Here is a 22066-nt window from a genome sequence, read left to right as displayed (position 1 = left end):
CGATCCTAATTTGATATAAATAATGTGGAATTGAATTATTTGACTTGGTTGAGTTTGAGATTATTTGCATTAAGTGAGATGAAATTATATGTTTATGAGAATAACTGAAATGGTTGATTTTGTGATTGTTAGTTAAGTGTTGGTATAATTTTCTGTATTGATAAAGATTTGATAATTCTAGCCTAATATACTATAGTTTAGTAAATTAAATGTTTATTGAGTCGCTAGCTCATTCCTTAGCAATTTTTTTTTTCAGGTTAGTGCAGTTGTAGATAGCCTTAGCTTTGCATTGCTCTTTTTGCATCAGTCAATATTATCAGGTGGGCCAGAGGAGTTATCTAAAGCATTGGGGCATTTTGGAAACTTGTGTGAATTAAACTACTGTATAAATATTTCTTATATATATTAAGTATGTCATGCCACTTAAATTGTATGAATGTATATTGTAACTAAGTAGTAAATTATGTCTATAAAGTTATATATATATATATATATTGCTATTCAATGGGAAGTTTGAGTTGGGGTGTTACATTTGCTCCTTTAATAGAAATTTATGGGCAAATCGAGCTGTTGTCCTTTTAACTTTCTTTCTTCTTAAAAGTGGTGGAGTTTCTATCAAACAAGATGTTTTGAGTTGTTAAGCTCCAAACTTATATTATCAAATACGAAAAATATGATAATGATAGCTGATTGGAGTAAAAGTGACTGAATCATTATAAATCGAAATTTTTAATAGTTAGATGATGTGCGTAAGATACACACATCTAAATGAGATTTTTAAGATTGATTTTATGGACATTTGGATGTGAATTGGTCCCAACACTCACCCTATGCGTCTGTTTGTGTGCATCAGGTTCAAAAGAAGTCAAAGAATGATAAAGGGAAGAATTGGAGTATAATTGGATGTCAAAGCTGCCGAAACAAGTTAAGTACGAGCATGAGGAAGCTGAACATGGCCATGTCGATTTCAACACTGGCCGTGTTCCCAACACAGGCACCAACATGGTCGTGTTGAGTGCATGAAACATCAAAGAAAAAGAAGTTTTTAGGGAGCACGGCCATAGAGAGTAACACGGGCATAAACACCAGACCGTGTTGGGAACACGGGCATCAAGACGGCCGTGTTGGTGGCGACATGGGAAATTAATTAAAAGAACAAAGAGAGGAAGAAAAAGGAGAGCGAGGGAGAACGTCCCAAAATCCTAATATTTCTCTCTCTAAGGGTTTTCTGAGCTGAAACCAAGGGAAAAGGATACTTGGATCAAGGTTTCAATCGAATTCCCTTCAAAGATTGAAGATTGGGCGAGGTTCGTTGATTGGTTTTCAAATCAAGCAAGAGGAACAAGAATCGATTCAATTCGAGCAAGAGGAATTGGGGCTGTTTACTCTCATCCAAGGGTGTAATCGGGTTTTCTCTACCTTTACTCATTGTTGTGATTAAATTCTTGTGTATTTTGATAATGAACATGATTAGCTAGATTGATTAATCCATTGGGATTTCTTTACTATGTTGGCTTAGTATTATATTGTTGGATTGTTTGGTTGGTTTTGTATTCTTTTTGCTTTCAGTAATAATAAGATAATGCATCATTCATGAGACGTTGTGAATTGTGTGTTTAGATTGCTTTGTGTTATTGAGAAGTCCATTTGGCAATTGGAATTTTGAATAACAAGAACTAGTTAATAATCGCTTAGAGATAAGGATAATTAACTAGCCGGATTAGGAATTAACAAAGCTTAATAGAGGCGGATTAAAGTTTAATGCTAATTTAAGAATCAATCGTTAGGAAGAGATTCCAACTTTAGGTTGTTAGGTTTAGGAATTCAGTTATCTCGAGAGAGAAACTAAATTCGGTTAAGAATTCGTCCACGGGTAGCATAATTAGACTCACCAATCCTTTATCTTTTGTTTGATTGCCAACTAGTTTAGGTTCCCTTTGGGTTTGCTTTCTTGTCTTGGTTATTTTAATTATCAATTACTCCTGCATCTCCCTTAGAATTTAGCTTGTAGCTATTAGTTAGTTTAGAAATTTTTTATCACTCATTTTAGGTTAATATAACTGTTAAGAACCTCCAAGGATTAGAACCACGAACCCTAATGATTATGAACCCGTGAATTACTATCTTAGAAACCCAAGAACAAATTGAGTTTCAAAATCCAAGAACCGCTTAAATCAGATTGCAAGGTATGGTTGATCAAGATCAGAACCTAAAGAAAACTAAGTTCTTTAAACCTTAACCCTTAACACGCCACAAGGATAGATCAATTCCTTGATAAGTGGTTTATGCATTCAACAAGAATTCAAGAATTCAAGCAAATATGCAAAGGAAACAACTACTATAATTTTATCAAAATTCGAATTTTCAAAACACAACTTAAGGGGCGTTTTTATAGCCACCTAACATAATAAACCCTAGTAAAACTATTAACCCTAGCTGCCACATAAGAAAAATAGGAAATAATATTGTTCTGAACTTAAAGAAGAGATTTCAGCCCAAATATTAGCCCACATTAGTCTTCATGTATTTGGACTTGCAAAACATTAAATAAAGCCTATTCAGATGTGTCTTTACTTGGGCCTATCCTAGCATGACCGATTGGGCTTCCTTGACTAGCCCAATCTTGCATATAGCCAATTAAGGCTTCTTGTAGCTTCTTGGACCTTGACCTTGTAATTGGGCCTTGTAGCATGCTCAATGGATCCTTAGCTTTATCTTTGGTTTTCTTGTTGTCCTCTCCATCAAGTCCATCTTTAAGCTTGGCCATGTCCATATCAATAACAAAGAACAAAGGAGTAACTCTGGGCTTTCACTTTCCCAAGGAATATGACCTTGATACTCGCCATTAGTGCTAGACTGCATCGATAGGTACATTGCCTTAGATTGTAGATAACACAAGTAGCAACCATCAAGTTTTTGGCCCCGTTGCCGGGGAATGTTTGAAAACTAGAGTGAGATTTGCTATTTATTAATTTAGCCATTTTTTTTATTTATATTTATTTTTGTTTTGTTTGTACATATTTATTTAGTTAAGTTTATGATTCAGATAGTGGATGATAAGGAGGTTTAACGCTAAACTCTTTGTATGAGACGTTGGAAAATGGGATCAGGAACCAAGAGAGTGCTAAAAATTGGGATACCCGTGCATCTTTAGAAGCTCGAATGGAATCATTTTGCAGGGCTACTAATCAACTCTCCACTCCTACCCTTTCATCTCAAGTTTTTTGTTAATTTTGTTGTGGTTTACATTTGAGTAATGATTGTCCATTATATAGTGATGTTGCTTATTGTTCTTATAACTATGAACAGGTGAATTATACGGGAAGTTGGCCAAATGACTAGTATGGAAGCACCTACAATCAAGAGTTGAGCACTCATTCACCCTTTGGATGGAGCTTAGATGGCCAAGAACCACCAGAATTTCAGCAGCCTAATCTTGCACCATCAACTCAAGGTGAAGAGTTAGTGTCAGAGGAGCTGATGATGAGGTTTATTGCAAGTCTTGAGGATAGATTCCAACAAACAGAGAGGATACTTGAAGATCAACAAGCCTCGATTAAGAACATAGAGCATCAAGTAGGCTTAATCTTAAAGTTATTAGCTGAAGAGCAATTGGGAACTCCATCAAACGCTACTGAATCCGAGGAACACTTGAGCGCCGTCACTTCGCGTTCAGGTGAGAATTTTTCTAGGTTATTTATTATATTTGATGATGATGCTTCTGTGCAGGAAGACTCTTTGAACATGGAGATAGAACCAGGCAAGGAAGAGGCAAACATGATCCCTCTGAAAGACTACCAGCAGGAACGTACAGTTGATGATGCTGAGTTGCAGTTAGAGAAATTTTTGGCGGCTTTTCCACAAGTCCCTTCGATAATGGAAGATGAGCATGAGTTATCCAATGAAGAAGTTTTGGAGAAGCTCGAGTTTCTTCTAGCAAGTGAACCAAGACAAGGACTAGAGGAAACCATTGAAGTTCCTGAAGAAATTGCCCAACCGTCGATCCTTCCAATTGGTGAAACTTCAGCTTTTAAATTGGAAGAGCCCCTAGAGCATCATGACTACATGCAATTATACGAGGAGCGAGTTTTACCCATCATACTGGCAGCTTGCTTGATAGTCGAGAAGAGGAAATTGATGATTATCCCTCTAAGCGGATACTTGAAGCCATTTGCTTGGAAGAAGGATGGATGGTCGTCGATCACGCCCGTTTGCTTTTCACCATGAGTCCAGCTAAGAAGACTCATCACATCAAAAAGAAGCGCTTTTGGAAGGCATCCCAATTTTTATCTTTAATCTCTAATATTTTAACCTTTTGTTTTGAAACATTTTATTAGTTTAAGTTTTCATATTTTATTTAATTTTTGTTTCAGTTTCGATTTTAAGTTTTATTTTATTATTTGCAGCCACTCCTCCACCACAGATCAACCAACGCCCTGATATACCTGACGATGCACCTCTTTTTACTCCGGAGCCATAGTCAAGGCAGTATTAGTTCTTTTTCCTTTTTCATTTCTCATATATTTTGTACACTGGGGACAGTGTGTCCTTCAAGTGTGGGGTGGGTGATATTTATCCCATCTCAGTTATTTGTTTATTCTTTGTGCAATTGTTTGTAAAATTTTAAAAAATTTTCACTTTGTTTCAATGCTCTTACTATTGACTTGCTTTTGAAATCCTGTTTATGTCCATGTGATCGGGTAAAACCAATGATGTTGAGTTTTGTGGAAGAATGTAAGATAATTAGTTTGAATTTTTTACACTAAGTTGCTTTGGTTTATTTAATTCTGTTTTAATGATTTTTGTTTGGAACCTACTCAAAAGCACACTTGTGAGAAATTGAGCCTAAATTGTAAGCATACACTTTATATGCTTGTATTTATTTCTTGTTGAGAGTGCCAATTACTGTCTTTACTTTTAGAACTTGCTCGGTAATGCTTATGAGGGGCATAAGGAGAGTTTAACACTTTGGTATGATAGAGGCACTTAGGTTTTTCATTCTAGCCAAATAGCCTTCATTAGTTTATTAATTCTGTAGATAACCCCTTCTTTTACCATTTTTTTATCATATTCCATTACCACTTAGTTTTATTCTGCTTTGGGTTATGATTTTGCATATGAGTTATTTTTATTGGAAATTTTTGTCTTGGGAATAGCGTTGGAATCTTGTAGCAGCTTTCTTCAATCCAAAAGAAATTCACTCTATTATGTGAATGTTCTTCCCTTATAAAAAAAAAGAAAAAAAATAATAAGAAGAAAAATAAGAGGGAAGGATGATGAAAAGAAAGAAAGTAAGTGAGCTAAACATTTTGACTTGATTCCTATTTCCCACATTGGACTACTGTTCATTGTTTATCCCTTATAATTATTGTAGCTTGTGTGCATGTCATTTATCTCATTGCAGAACACCATAGGTTCAACTCTTACCAAATTTACCTACCCTTACCTAATCCCCATTACAACCCTTATAAAGACCTCTTGACATGGTTGTTGACTCTCCATAAGTGGTAAGAGTAGGATTTAAGAGCAAGCATATAGTAAGTAAGGCAGTAGTTGATGCATTGAGCGATTAAACACTACCCTTTAAACACTTTGAGTGACTTAGAGTGAATCTGGTGAGGATTTGGTTCTGAATAATTTTGTTGAGACAGTATTTTGCGAATTATTGGCATCTTGGTTGTGATACTTGAATTGATTGCTTCGTTTCTTTTTGTTTGACTTACACTTGTTAAGGATATATGCAGGAGCTCTCTAGCTTTTCTGTCAGTTTAAATGTTGTTCCTTAGTGGTTTATTCTTCTTATTTTACTTTTGATTGCATGAGGACAAGCAATGAGCTAAGTGTGGGGTTATTTGATGTGCGCAAAATACACACATCTAAATAGGGTTTTTAAGATTGATTTTATGGACATTTGGATGTGAATTGGTCCCAACACTCACCCTATGCGTCTATTTGTGTGCATTAGGTTCAAAAGAAGTCAAAGAATGATAAAGGGAAGAATTGGAGCATAATTGGACGTCAAAGCTGCTGAAATAAGCTAAGTACGAGCATGAGGAAGCTGAACATGGCCATGTTGATTTCAACATTGGCCGTGTTCCCAACATGGGCACCAACATGGCCGTGTTGAGTGCATGAAACATCAAAGAAGAAGTTTTTAGGGAGCACGACCACAGAGAGTAACACGGGCATAAACACCAGACTGTGTTGGGAACATGGGCATCAACACGGCCGTGTTGGCGGTGACAGGGGGAATTAATTAAAAGAATGAAGAGAGGAAAGAAAAAGGAGAGCGGGGGAGAACGTCCCAAAACCCTAATATTTCTCTCTTTAAGGGTTTTCTGAGCTGAAACCAAGGGAAAAGAAGACTTGGATCAAGGTTTCAATCGAATTCTCTTCAAAGATTAAAGATTGGGCGAGGTTCGTTGAATGATTTTCAAATCGAGCAATAGGAACAAGAATCGATTCAATTCGAGCAATAGGAATTGGGGCTGTTTACTCTCATCCAAGAGTGTAATTGGATTTTCTCTACCTTTACTCATTGTTGCAATTAAATTCTTGTATATTTTGATAATGAACATGATTAGCTAGATTGATTAAATCAATTGGGATTTCTTTACTATGTTGGCTTAGTATTATATTGTTGGATTGTTTAGGTTGGTTTTGTATTCTTCTTGCTTTCAGTATTAATAAGATAATGCATCATTCATGAGACGTTGTGAATTGTGTGTTTAGATTGCTTTGTGTGATTGAGATGTCCATTTGGCAATTGGAATTTTGAATAGCAAGAACTGGTTAATAATCGCTTAGAGATAAGGATAATTAACTAGCCGGATTAGGAATTAACAAAGCTTAATAGAGGCGGATTAAAGCTTAATGCTAATTTAAGAATCAATCGTTAGGAAGAGATTCCAACTTTAGGTTGTTAGGTTTAGGAATTCAGTTATCTCGAGAGAGAAACTGAATTCGGTTAAGAATTCGTCCACGGGTAGCATAATTAGACTCATCAATCCTTTATCTTTTGTTTGATTGCCAACTAGTTTAGGTTCCCTTTGGGTTTGCTTTCTTGTCTTGGTTATTTTAGTTTCAATTACTCCTGCATCTCCCTTAGAATTTAGCTTGTAGCTATTAGTTAGTTTAGAAATTTTTCATCACTCATTTTAGGTTAATATAACAAAGAACAAAGGAGTAACTCTGGGCTTTCACTTTCTCGAGGAATACGATCTTGATACTCGCCATTAGTGCTAGATTGCATCGATAGGTACACTGCCTTAGATTGTAGCTAGCACAAGTAGCAACCATCAAGTTTTTGGAGTAAAAGTGACCGAATTATTATAAATCGAGATTTTTAATAGTTAGATATCTTTGATTGTCACGATTTTTAACCACGTATCTCTTTTTGTTTAAAAAAAACATACTAAAATTTGTAAAATGGTGAAACCACATGGTGGTATTTTTTTGTACTTACCCCTTTTTTATGTAGTAATTACAAATTTAGTATTTTAACTTTTCAATTTTTTCTATTTCAGTATTAAAAATATTTTTCTGTCCAATCAAATGTCCGAACTTACTAATTTAAAAATTTTATAGTCTCCCTTCTAGGTTTTACATATCAAAGTAATAATTTAACTCATTTTACAAATAAAATAACTTAGTATTTTTTTACTTTCTTTACTTAATTTTTTTTATTTCTTTTCTTTTTTAAATCTTTTTTCTATTTTTATTAAAGTTTCTTTTAACACTAAAAATGTAAGATGTTGGATTAATTTTTTTTTATTTACTTATTCTATTAAAAATTTATTCATCACTTTCTCAAATATTATTTTTATAAAAGAATTTGTTAGTTCTCTTTTTTTTTTTAAAGAGAAAGATATATTTTATTTCTTAGATACATGCTAGAAGATAAAAGAAAAAGAAAACATTATTGAGAAAAAAATTAATTTAATTTTTAATATTTTAAGAAGTAAATAATTTTTTTTAAGAAAATAGGGTTAAAAATAGATAAAGAAAGATCTGAAATTATCTAAAGAAATGTATTAAGTAAATATATTATTTAAAATAAGTAATATAAACACTTTAAGATGTAAAACTGGCTACAAACACTATATTAAAAGAATATTTAGTTCAGAGGTTTGATGCAGCAGTTAATTGATTTCTCACTGAACAATTATATTAAAGTCTTTGATAAAGACTTAAAAAAAGCAGCTGATAGCTGATTTAGTCCTAATCCAATCAGCCACTCATTGTAACAGCTCTATTTTAAAGTACTTTTTAATGAACTCTGATTTGATTATTTATTTATTTATTTGAATACTATTATCTTTATTAAAATTTATTAATAATAACTTATTTTAAGTTGATTTTATATAATTAAATTTTAATATTTTATAATAAATATTAATTATTTTTAAATTATACTTATAGTCAAATAGTTTTAATATTTATAATATGGTATTTAAATTTGAAATTTTTATTATTAAAATTTAAATTTAATTTTTAAATATTTTTAATAATAATTATAATTTAATTAAAAAAATTAGTTATAATATTTTTAATTATTATAAATTATTTTATTAATTTATATCATTAAATATAATACTATAAAATAAAATATATTTAACGATAAATTATATCGCTAATAGTTATTTAACATACTAACAGCAACTGCTAATAAAATTTTATCAAACAATTTGATTTATCAACCACTAACTACCAAATACCAACTACAACTATTAACTACCCGCTGTATTGACGAGGAACAAATAGATTCTAAATATTTTTAGTAAGTAGAAATACTTAATATAATAAAAAGGATAACTAAAAACCAAAATAGAAAAAAGGGAGAAAAGTTAAAACCCCATATTTGTAATTTTGCCTTCCCACATAAAAGAATTGTTGTTCTTCTTTTCTCAATTTCGTGAGCAACCAGTTTACCAATTTAATAAAGAAATTGATTGGAGTCCTACAACTAATGGAAAAGGCGGCACAAAGCAGTAATCAAGTCGCTGAAAGTGAGAGTTCAAACGACAACAAGAAGCGGGAGGGGGATTTGGAGAAATCAAATTTAGGGATAGCAAAGAAGCAGAGAACAGAAACAACAAGTACAGTAGAAAATAAAGTGATTGAAGAAGAGAAACAGAAGAAGACATCAGAGATCGAGGCAGATGGCGCGGAAGATAAAGGTTCAAGGCACACTATGGAGGATGCTTGGATTGTTCTCTCTGACGCCTCCTTGGAGTCTCCAGGCACATTGAGGTTCTTATTGATTTAACTCTTTTCTTTTTCTAATCATAAAGAAAACCGAAACTTTTAATGAAGTTGTTATTGTTGTTTTGGGGACAGATGTGCTCATTTTGCAATTTATGATGGTCATGGAGGGAGATTAGCAGCTGAGTATGCTCAGAAGCATTTGCATAAAAATGTTGTTTCAGCTGGCTTACCACGTGAGTTGGTGTGTTTGCTTGGTCTAATTTCATGCCTGCTTTTTTTTTTGTCCGGTCATTTTGTTATAGCATTAATCATTGTATTTAACTTATGCAAGTTCAAATGACTATAATACCATTACTTTTGGATTGAATCATTTTGGATTTAGATAGCCAAATGAAAGTGATGATTAAGAGTATGTTGGTTAATGAGTTCATGCATGTCAAGTTATTATTGCTCTCCATTTTTTTTTTTTGTATTCTTCATGAAATAAGAAAAATTTATACTATGCATGACCGGATGAACAGAATCGAATGCAGAAACTCAGACGGTTTCATTTTCTGTTGATTTCCTTATGTGCTTATCTTGTTTTTGTATTGTTCTTACTATTGACATGTCTTTTAAATTTTGTTGTTTTTTCACCATTCATATTGCACTAGGAACATGATCAGATTTCTTGTTTCCTGACTCACAGCAGTTACGGTTAACTATTGCTATTTAGTATATAATCTAAGGTGCTGTTAATTTTCTGTATTGCAGTTGGATGTAAAAGCTGCCAAAAAGGCCATACTTGATGGTATTATATCATTGTATATGCATCTTTGTTGTTATTCTTTTTGTTGTTATATTTTCTAAGGTATATGTTTGACATTTTTTTTAGGTTTTCGAAAAACCGACGAGTCTCTCCTTCGTGAAAGTACTGCAGGTAAATAAATGCTCGAATCATGCCAAAATATGAATGCTCCTTCAAAGGAAGCGATGCTCTTTCTTTATGGTTTCAAGTTTCAGAAGTTGGACTCCGGGATCCGGTAGCAGCACTGTGTTAGAGGCTTGAATGCTTTCTGTATTACACATTCGAATAGACCATTATAGTGTGCAGCCTAGGGGCCCTTACTCCTGCCAGGCACTTCCTTATTATGCTTATTGTGCATCAAATGGCAATTGCCAGGCATTTAATTTCTATACCTCACTTCAGAATCAGCTAAGTTTCATCGTTTTATTTACCAAAAGAAAAGATTATTGTGCCAAAAATTTGAGTTTGTAAAGATATGTAGAAAGGTTATTATAGATACAGAAAACTACTGTTCAGCAAACTGGTAATGCTGCTGGGTATCTAATCAACTGTCAGATTTCTGCACCATTGCTACTACTGCCAGTTTATTGCTCCTATCTCTCAATCCGTTATTATTACCTTTTCTTCACTTCTTCTTCTTCTTCTTTTAGTCTTCTTAAATTCCTCACTTCCAATTTACTGCTATATATATATATATATATATATATATATGTGCACATGTCTATGTTTCACGTACGCGCACCCATGGTTTTTGAGTTTTGACTACCTTGTTAGTCTTTTTCTTTTGTGCTGATATGTTTTGATTCAATTAATTTTGGCAGAATTCAACTGCCTTTTTTATGTATCATTTTTAAATCAATCAACTTATCTTTATTTCCTTTATTGGCTGTTTGTTCTCTAGACATCTTGAATGAGGAATACTATTTCTAGATTTTCCTATGCTTTTAGCTCCATTCCATTTAGCGAGCAGAAAAAATGCTTAGAAAAATTGAAGTTTCATCTAAGGATTCATGGCATTTGACTTGTGTGTATTCTTATCAGGGGGATGGCAGGATGGTGCTACAGCTGTATGTGTCTGGATATTGGAAGACACAGTAAGTTTGCTTTTACTCTTCTAAGATTAAATTTGCCTCTTTTTTCTTTTTTTGTTAAGTCGAACCCCTAGTTAAAGGTGGTTAGAGATAGCTCTTGTTATTTGTCCCATTGTTTAATGGAGATTTATAAAGATTGGTCTTGCAATTCCTACCATGCATTGCAAACAAATTTTTATTAGAAAAGTTTTGTTTAGAAGAGAGACTGGAGAGAGGGGAGGGGAATTGTTAAAGTTGGGGGCATATTTAAGGTCTACAACGATTATGAGTGGGACTAACAGATAAGATGATGCCTTTAGCTTTCCTTACTTTTACTCATACTTGCAACCCTTGATCCTCTTCAATATCACCATATAGACAGAATTAGGAATCCATAAAACTGAAACCTCAACTATTACAAGCCTATGTATATATAAACTAAAGTAATCATAGCACTATTTGGATTAGGAATCCTAGACTAGAACTAACTAGGAAATAGTAAACCTATTAAGACTCCTGAATCAGGCTTAAAATAAAATATAGACTCCTATTATACATTTAAACTACTATTCTGGCAAAGTTGGAAATGAGAGAAATACCCTTTGGGCATTGAAATTGTAAATATTAGACCAAAATTCTAAATCTCTCGTACTCTTTGTATTTTATTTTTGTTGATATTTTCATTGTACGCATCATGCGTACAATTTGGATGGAAATAGATGCTTGCATGTTTAAAAATTGATATAGGAGAAGTTGGTCTTTTGAGGCACAATGGACAAATTGGAGATGACTTGAAGGCCCATCTTCTTGTTGTCTTGTTGAGGGACAATAAATTTGAATTCTTAGCCTACTGTTCTAATACTAAGAATTGAAGATCTGTTGCGAGTCCGGATCCGTTAGAAGATCAATTTCTCTGGAGTTTTCCCTTATCCGAACGGGTCTTGCAAGAAAATAGCTCCGTGGCCACTCTGCGCTCTTTGGACTTTGAAAACTTAGCAAACTCAAAATGGAAGTGGTCTTGTGCGATCTTATGGCGCGGCCATCATTGAAAAACCTTACTAAGTGTAGAGTAGTCGTGACACACAATAGATTGCTGAAACATTCTCATTCTTTACTTTCTCGTCTTGAGCCCGTTTATATGTTGGTATCCCTAAAATCATTGCTTTTGAAAAATAATTATATTACTTGAGCATGAAGCTATTGATATTATTAACTATTCAAGTACAACAAAGTAAAAATTGTTTCAGTACATATTCGACAAATAGATACTAATAGTTATGGGTGAGCAACAATTAGTTCGGTTTAGCTTTGACCAAAAATCAAATTTTTTGATTTTGTTAACTGAACCAGAATATTGCTGATAATCGAACCGAATCGAAAGATTGGTTCGGTTTGAGCCTTTTTGATTCTTTTAGGGCTAATTACAAAAATAGCGTTTGAACTTGTTAAGATTTGACAATTAAAGTGTTAAAATTTTTCAAAAATTATAATTTAGTGTATGAACTTAGTAAATATTTACGATTGAGTGTAAATAGCAAGTCAACAAGTTACATGTTCGATTATAACTAAAAATTTGAACATATAAATATTGGTATATAAATAAGTATATAAAGAAATCTTTGTTTAACATCAACAATGATAAAACATGTTTAAATATATAAATAAACATCTTTTAGGATTAAGTTGTGTTTTCTTTATATAAATGAATATATAAAATGTTTTGGATGTTTATGGATATTTTGGTCAGTTCGATTACAACCAAAATTTCTTGAGCAAAAACTGAATCAAACCAAAATATTATCCGGGTTTTCCCTTTCTAAATTGAATCAAATCAAACTTTAAATATAAACAAACCGAACCAAACCAGTTTTAGTTTGGTTTTTGTATTTCGTTCGGTTTTGCTCACCCTTACTTATAGTAGATATTAGCATAGGAAGTGCTACGGGAATGTGGTACATACTCTAGGGAAGGATTCACTAAAAGATTTTTATGTTTATAATTTTTATGTTTATTTGCTCCCTTTATATTTGTTCCAAAACTTTTGGTTTGAACTTTTGACGAAAGAGTAGCTCCTATGATCCTACTAGATATTGCTAATTGAAAGTTGAAGGAGCGTGAAACATAGAAAAATAATGTGTGATGGCAGTATAAAGACTTAGTGAATTTGGGGTATGTGGTGAAACTTGGGATACACTTATTCCTTTTTTATCATTTGGATCAGTTGGAGTCATTGGAATAAGTAGAGTTATCGTGGAAAGTGGATGGAAGAAAAACTGTTTCGGCATTTTGTATCATATAGGTGGAGATTTACTGTGAGTCCAACCTATGTTGCTTGGACTCGGGTATAGCTATCTGGTATAGATACATATCTGGGAATAGGACTTTGCACTTTTAAAATTTAGGATACGTGGACACGGCTAAAAAGGATCCAAAATTTGGATACGAGTACGAGGATAAGTTTCATATACATACACATTCTAACTTGTCAAAAGAAAAGACAATTTACCATTAAATATTGTAAAAAATTTTAGATTTATTTTATTTGAAATTCAATTGATAAATATTAGTCAAGTGTCATGATAATTAATTTTCAAAAAGTAATAATTAACAATTAAATAATTTAAAAAACTCTAAATTTTATTTTGAACTTAAAACTTATTGGTAAATACTAATTAATTAAATAAAATAAGTGAATAATTAGTTGTACAGTAGTGTTGTACATGCACACAAACACAAACACAAACACAAACAACTAGTAAAATGACAAGTCTTTTACATGTATACAACACAACTATAATAGTTCTTATCTTCCCAACAACCAGCTTTTCACACCCTTTTTTTTTAATTCAAAGAGATGTGCCAAAAAAATTTTTAAAAAAATTGTTTATCTTCTCTTCCATAGAAGCAACCAACAAGAGTTTTTCATGCAAACAATCTTCTCATGTCTTGTTGTATAAGATGTGTCCATGTGTGTCGTGTCAACTTTTAAAATGAAGGATTGGGGAAGGATCCCATACCATTTCCATTGTTGTGTCGTGTCGTGTCGTATCAACACTGGTACCTCTTATATTATGAAGAGTCTGAGTATCTGTTATGGTTGTGAGATAAAGATTGTGTCACAGTATGATTGATTGGAAAATCCTGCAAGGCTTTTTCTCTATTCTTATTCCTTGTTCGCCCTAATCTGTTTGGATCACTCTGTCTCGTTAAAAGGGAGCTTGAAACCTTAGAACTCGTTTGAAAGAAGAGTTGCTGATCTCTTAAGTTTGGGTAAAATTTTGCTTGTCTCATTTTTATTTATTACGTCCTTTAAATCGGACTTGCTTATTATATAGATGTAGGGAAGTTACATAGAAATAGGAAAACCATAATTTAGTCTTATGAAAATTTCCTAATTATAAGTTCTTATTTAGGAAAGGGACAATTGCATTTTTAGTGTCTGAACTTGTTAAGAAATGACAATTGAGTGGTTGAATTTTTAAAACTAACAATTGAGTGTAGCAACCTATGAAAGAACAACAAAGTGATGTTTTTAGCTGGTAACTTTCAAGCTTCTCTTAAATTCTTATAGACATGGATGAGAGAGCAAACTTTCTCCCCGTCGACCACTGACCCACTAGCCCCCGTCTAAGGTTGGATTGGCAATCTAATTTGTTTGGCTGCTGTAGAACTAATGGAATTGTGGGTACTACTTGAATTTGTTTGGCTCCATTTATTTAATTTTTCCACACACATATATATGCACAAGTAGGAAGACTCCTAAACATTGTAGGTGTACTATACAAGCACTCCTATTTAGGGTGTACAACCCATCCTATATACATGCTGTAACACTCCTCTCAAGCTGGAGAATAGATGTTAATCATGCCTAGTTTACACAGATAATCAACTCGAGCTCCGTTTAGAGCTTTAGTAAAGATGTCTCCCAATTATTATCCAGTCTTCACGTATCCTGTGGAAACCAGTCATTGTTGTATCTTCTCATGAACAAAATGGCAATCAACTTCGATGTGCTTAGTTCGTTCATGAAATACCGGACTTGAAGCAATATGAAGAGCTGCTTGATTATCACATAACTTTGCTGGTATTGAAATCTTAAAACCGAGTTCAGACAGAAGCTGATGAATCCATGTTCTTTCACATGTAGACTGAGCCATAGCTCAATACTGGTGATTTTGCACTAGAATGCGAGACTACATGTTGCTTCTTACTCCTTCATGAAACTAGATTTTTTCCAACATAGACAATACCCTAAAGTAGATTTTTGATCTTTGGATCCTGTTCAATCAACATTTGGAAAATACTCAATCCTAGAATGCCTGTGATTTCTATATGTGATATCTCGTCCAGGAGTTTCCTTCAAATAACACAAAATTTGTTCTACTGCTTTCCATTGATCAATTGTTGGGCAAGATATATATTGGCTTACCACACCGACTGAATATGTGATGTCTAGACGGATCACTGTTAAATAATTTAATTTCCCAACTAATCTTCTGTATCTTTTAGGGTCTTCAAACAATTTACTATCTTTTGTGAGTTGCAAATTAGGCATCATCGAAGTACTATATGGTTTAGCCCCCAACTTACTTGTTTCAGATAACAGGTCAAGCACATAATTCTGTTGAGATAATAGAATCCCTCTCTTACTCCTTATTACCTCGACACCTAAGAAGTACTTTGACATCCCTAAATCCTTCGTGTGCAATTGACTGTGAAAAAAGGACTTAAGAGATGAAATCCCTGAAGCATTACTCCTAGTAGTCATAATGTCATCCACATACACAACTAGCCAATTATGTGTTCTTATTTTATTTTAAAGTGGGCATTTCATATCTTTGACACTGCGAGATTATGTTTTGTGAGTTTCTTTTCTTCTTTTCCTCTTCTCCTTTTCTTTTTTTTTTTTTTTTTGCATCTTATACTTTTGACATTCTGGTTGCGGCATTAGAAGCAATTTTTGTTATAGTCCCACAGATGAGTGCATGCCTGCATCAGTATTCAGGTTTGCATTCTTTCTTTACAAACTGAAGCTATTAATCATTATTCTGAGTAATGTGAGAGATTGTAATTTCCTTTCTGTTTTCTCTCTTTCCTCTTCCTACCTTTCCTCTCTTTGAGCTTCGATAAATGCCACAGTATAACTGCTGTATCAGAGAAAACACTATCTTTTATTTTTTTTGTTTCTCTTGCAAGGGTGACTGACTTATTTGTGTTTTTAGTCATTTTTCCACCTTTCTTCCATTTTACTGTGTTCTTCCTCGTCCTTTAGTCCTTATCCTGTTATTGAGGCTGATCTGTAGATGCAGATTTGTGTTATTAAATACATACCTACAGCTGTACAAGCCTATGTTACAATGAAGCCAACAAAATGGAAAGCAATATATAGCTAGCTCAAAAGCTTAATTTACGATTTGCATTATTTTCCTCATGGATAATTGATCATATTGATTTTTAAATTCTACCAAACATGGTTCAGGTTTTTATTGCTAACATAGGGGATGCTAAAGCGGTTTTAGCTCGATCATCTGAAGTTGGTGGAAGTGGATCACAAAATCATTCAAATGAAACAAGTCCACTAAAGGCCCTTGTTTTGACAAGAGAACATAAAGCTATTTATCCAGTGGAACGTGCACGCATACAGAAGGTATAAACTAATAATTTGTATTCTGAAATTGTCTTGATAAATAGAACATAATAAATTATAAAGATGAATGGAGACCATTTTGTTCTAATCTTGCAACATAAAATATACGGGTTCTAGTTCAATTCATTCAGTTTATTGTGCTTATGCTCATTTTATTTAAACCTGATATAATCAAATTTTGCAAATTGGTTATTGATGATGCTCGAGTTAGATATTAGTTCTGCAGTGTAGCCAAATTTTTTCAGCCACATCCACGGATCAGCTTAACTAGTTTGTATTCACAATCTTTTGATCAAGAGATGTTCTATTGTGGGTTTTGGAGATGGATATCTGTTAGATATATACAAGTGTTGTATGACATAGCGGTCACTCGTGTTCATACAATTGTAGGTGACTCTACATCTTTCCAAAGATGTAGCTCAAAATCATCTTGGAATGGGGAAAACGAATCAATATAGCTAATCCAAATTAACTTGGTATTAATGGTCAGTTCAGTGGAATGAGGCATGAAATATCTTGAAGGGTGAAGATTGTTATACTTCATTAACGTCGTTGAGTGTCTATATTCAACTCTCTTTCTCTCTCTCTCTTATGGCGTGAAATTATACCTTCTTGCCCATGACATGCCACATCTTGGTAAAGCTTATATCACATAGATACTATTGTCTATGGATCAATTGGCTTTTAGATAATAAAAGAACTCATCTGCAGAGTAACCTTTTGTTGTCCATGTGAGATCAACATTCTAACCATGCGTTGTTAATATAGTACGTGAATTCCAAGTTAATAGTTATTCCAAACATTGGAAATGTAAATTGCTTTCATTTCTTGCTGATTTAGGTGTTCTATTTATTCATTTTGAAATTGGAATTTTGTAAGTTCTTTTTCTTGTTTTTATTGAAAAAAGACTTTCAAATGATAGTGTAAAAAAAAAAAGTGCTCATAGGAGATATGGTAATTCTGAAAAAAATTAACCAAAAAAACAAAGTAATAGAATTCGAAAGAAAGAAAGGGTGATCCAGAATGGATGATGATGATGATTATTGCGAAATAGAGAAATGGGATTCTGACCAAATTAGAAAAGAAAAGGACAAGGAAAGATATACTCAACAGGGCTCTTACATATAGTTGGCTGACTAAAGGTGCTGAATAAAAATGTATATTCTATATAAAGCCATTTCAAATATGTTTAGATCCTGTATCAAATCCAAATAGGACATGAAAGAAAACCATTACTTTTCTTAATATATTAAAAAAAAAAGAACAAAATTTTATTAGTTGTTGCATTTAGTATCTTTTTTAATCTAAGCGAATATGTTATTAATTAATGTTATGACTGTAGTAGGTTGCATTATTAATTTACACTACACTATTCTTCTTTTTCTTTTAAAAAAACAAACTATATATCTTCTTATGGTTAAACCCTCAAATAAAATGGTGTGATTTTAGCTACAATAGTAAGATAGAGGGGAGAAAAGAAAGGGTAGGAATCTATTATATACAAAATTACTACTTTGTCGTCATCTGTAATCATTGAATAGGCTGTTTTACGTGTTTGATTGATAAAATAATTACACTATGTCTTATTTTATCATTGGGATCATATCCTACCAAAAAGCAATACTGGTGTTTCATGCCTGCATAATTTCTTATTTGTGTTCTGTATCCGACTTCAAGCATCTTAGGAGTCGAGTCAATGGCTCTTAGCTATTCGCGTGCTTACTTCTTCTTTGAGTGAATCTGCTTTCTGTAAGCCTTAATTCCCTTCTGCGTATATTGGTTGCCCTTTCCAGGCTGGTGGTAGCATAAGTGCAAATGGACGATTACAAGGTCGCCTTGAAGTTTCTAGGGCCCTTGGAGATCGCCAGTTCAAGAAGGTCAAAAGTGCTCTATTTATGCATAATTAACACTGCAGTTTCATGTTGACAGAACAGTATAGGTTTCTGAGAGAATGTCAGATATTTTCAATTTGTGCCATGTATAATGTCTACGTTTGTGCATGTTGTTGTGTTTATTTTTAGAGGTTAATTGTGCATGTTATTGTTATGCAGGTGGAAAGGGTACTAAGGTGTTCTTTTTCTCTAGGATAAAAACTATTGGTATTGCTTGAGCCTAATGGTGTAAGTTTAGGAACTTTATTCTGATGGGCAAAAGAAAATTTAGCTGAAACATACCAAGCCAAGGAATTTGTGCAAAAACAGTTCACATACTAATACTTAATCAAATGCTATTGTAATTTAATGTACTTTAGCAAAACGTTGATGATGCACCTAGTAAACAATTAACCAGTCATAGATAGGCTTTTATTGGATCAAAGCTTTGAATAAGAATGAGTATTGTTTATGCTATAACTTATCAATGTAGAGCGTCTACGAGTTCAATTTTTTTCCCTAATATACCATGTTCTTCTTACTTTTTAATTTGTAATTTTTGTTATTTGTTATACTTTTTGTCTCCATTGTGGAATGTTCTTCAGCATATGCGCTTGAATATTATTTGAGCGAGAAAGCATGTGAATGAATCCACAATGTAGCATATGTTGCTATCTCAAAAATAAGCATGTGAGTTGCAGGTGGGTGTTATTGCAACTCCAGATATTCATTCTTTTGACCTGACAGACAGAGAGCACTTCATCATTCTGGGTTGTGATGGTCTGTGGGGGGTATGATTTCCTCATGATATCAACTTGTTCTTTGTCATTTGATCTTCTATTGAGTTCTTTGGTAAACATGATCAAATTGTTTCTTATCCTCAGGTATTTGGGCCAAGTGATGCTGTTGAATTTGTTCAAAGATTATTGAAGGTAAACTTGCATTTCTACTTGGTGATTTAGCACAATTTGCTTTCATTTATGTGATGTTTTTTCCCTTCAAATTTGTTATAAGCCTGTCACCCCATAGTTTATCCCTTGAATTGAAAAGCGATGTGAATAATATCTGTTAAAAGACTTTAGCCTTCATTGCTGAAACAAAAATGACTTTTGAATATTATATATATATATATATATATATATTTGTATATATTTCTAGTTGTGTACTATCACATTTTTGCCAAATCTAACCACTTACAATCCAGTCAAATTAGTTCTGCTGAGTTGGCACCGAAATATGATTATTTTTTAAAAGAAGAAGTGACTCAGGTTCCAAAATTTGGAAAAAAAGTGATGAGTCAGCTTGGTTACAGTGTAACTCACCATTTTGACTAGATACATAAACCGCCTCCCTCTTTGTCTCCTTACCATTCTTCAATTAATTGAAACAAACACTATCATGGAACCCAAACCCTTAATAGTCGTGGTAATCCTTCATGAACACTACATGCTTTCATAGCCACCACTGTCAACATACACAATCCTCTCTCCTCCATAACTATAAATTTCAGCTCGAGAATGAAGGCCTGTAGCTCTCCTCATTGTTGATGGTAATTTAAGAATAACAGGAAATAGGAAGGAGATCCTTGTTGCTGTTGATGGTGATGTAAGGTGAACGAGGAGAAGAATTTCCTTGCCACAACTCTCCTAGTTAACGTAGAAGATTTAGAGGGAATGAGGAGAGGAAGGATTTGGTAGCAGAGGAAACCGATTGTATCTTAGATTGTAGTGTTATGGACAATTAAGAGGCTCTTGAAAGATGGAGGTGGAGGTGTTCCTGGTGGTTATGGTGGCAGGTGCTGGCTCATTTTAGGTTCTTATGCTTCCATTTTAATTCCATTACTTCAAATGGATTGAAGTTGATTTGAAAAGGAAGAATAAAGAGAGTGATTAATATTCCAACAGTTAAATTCTTAAATAAGCAAGAGAGACCTAAAATTTCATGGTCACTGCAGCAAAACTATACCCTTTTTCCCCTTCTAGCCATGGTTGTAGGCTTTTGTCTGTCTGCAGTCGACGAGTGTCCGGCATGGATGAAAATTGTAAAGGGAAATAAATCAATTTAGAGTGATGAAGTTTCAGATAATTAACAAGCTTCTTCAATTCTGGTGCCAGCTCAGCATGTTAGGAGGAGATTAATTTGAACTGATGTTAAGATTGGCTAAAATGTGAGTCACTACTAGAAATGAATAAAAAACAAAAGCATTGTCTATATTTGAAAAGATGTCTAAAGCCCAGGTGTTTCTTTTAGGCCTAAAATGAGTTTTGTTTTTGGGTTTTCTGTGCATCATGATTCATCCTCTATGTGGCTACAATTTTCCTGAGCTGCAAAATAGAGTTTTGGCCTTTTCTTTTTCCACAGAAAAAAAAGGTGCTCTCTGGTCTTTGAAAAATTTACGATGGAAAATATTTCCTAGCATTGCTTACATGGATTTAGTTTCCAGAGATTGTTATCATTTGTTCTCCATTCATAATATACTAGCACTTCGTATCTTAAATGAATAACCAGAAAGCTTATATATAATTGGCAGGAGGGTTTAACCGTTAAGTCTGTGAGCCGCCGTCTAGTAAGGGAAGCTGTAATTGAGCGCCGCTGCAAAGACAACTGCACTGCTATAGTCATTGTCTTTAGGCACTAGAGACTGCTGAGCTACTAGCTTTGACATTTTGTTATCCAAGAAAATCTTTCTGCTGGCAATCACTTGCAAAGAGGTTTTCCCCACATCATCCTGGACTTATCTGTTTTGTCAAATGTTTTTTATATTCTCCATATGCATGATTTTTTGATCGAGTGAGTTGATATATCGTCATGTCTAGCTGTGAACAGCGGCACAGTTGCTCGTGTAAGGCTGATGCCGATCTGTATAAGAAGACACTGAACTTCTTGGGTTTCGATATGTCTGTGGCTGCATGATCTGTAATAATTCTTAAGGCTTATTATGTATACATTTAGGTAACATGGCAACTTGTATTGTTACACCCTCTTGTTGATAATTTTTCTGATGAGCAACCAGTCATTTACAGAACGCCCACGCATGTGAGAGCATGAACATGTAGCTTCTAAGTGTGGTTTGTGAAGAGGGGTGTGAATGTTATAACAAATTAGACGTGTTTTCTTTTTTCTTTTTAGTTTCTTTTAAATAATAATCACAAAGATCCTCTTAAGAAGACTAAGCAAAAAGGAGTTTTCAGTTTGCATATGCAAGAATGTAAAGTATTGGATTTCAAATGCTTTTGCATTCTTTGAATTGAAAAGATTTTTTATTTAATAGAAATTAAGCTTGCTGGAAATCCTCTAAGATGTACAACTTTAGCATTTTCCACATGAAAATGTTATTTCCTTTGTTGCCCCCAATTTCTGCTGTCCTGTTCATGTGAGATTTGATTGGCGCATTATCTTGGGCTCGAATCTGTCGATTATTCACCTAGTCTTATGTTTTGGAGAGGCAAATAGAACGCCTTGGCAGTAGAACAAACTTACATCA

At 33.5% G+C, this 22066-nt stretch overlaps 1 protein-coding gene across 6 annotated transcripts; it reads left to right on the top strand.

Annotated features, from left to right (window-relative positions):
• Positions 1-8852: 8852 nt before the first annotated feature.
• Positions 8853-21558, top strand: LOC8277782 (probable protein phosphatase 2C 8). 6 transcript variants are annotated; one of them, XR_007216999.1, is made up of 12 exons: positions 8853-9252; positions 9340-9448; positions 9961-9997; positions 10082-10126; positions 11036-11088; positions 16544-16711; positions 18505-18588; positions 18763-18771; positions 19284-19373; positions 19467-19514; positions 21113-21293; positions 21399-21558. XR_007216999.1 is itself a non-coding variant. In XM_015719939.3 (11 exons), the coding sequence occupies exons 1-11, from the start codon at positions 8969-8971 to the stop codon at positions 21218-21220; spliced, it is 1035 nt and encodes a 344-aa protein (XP_015575425.1). In that variant the 5' UTR covers positions 8853-8968; the 3' UTR covers positions 21221-21558. The 6 variants fall into 6 exon arrangements, 4 of the variants coding, with proteins under 4 accessions (XP_015575425.1, XP_015575427.1, XP_025013325.1 ...); XR_003079239.2 differs by lacking the exon at positions 21399-21558 and having other exon boundaries at positions 18763-18779; positions 21113-21215; XM_015719939.3 differs by having other exon boundaries at positions 21113-21558.
• Positions 21559-22066: the final 508 nt, after the last annotated feature.

The sequence above is a fragment of the Ricinus communis genome, chromosome 8, assembly GCF_019578655.1.
Source record: "Ricinus communis isolate WT05 ecotype wild-type chromosome 8, ASM1957865v1, whole genome shotgun sequence".
Taxonomy (NCBI): domain Eukaryota; kingdom Viridiplantae; phylum Streptophyta; class Magnoliopsida; order Malpighiales; family Euphorbiaceae; genus Ricinus; species Ricinus communis.
This window is presented reverse-complemented; position numbering and strand designations above follow the sequence as displayed.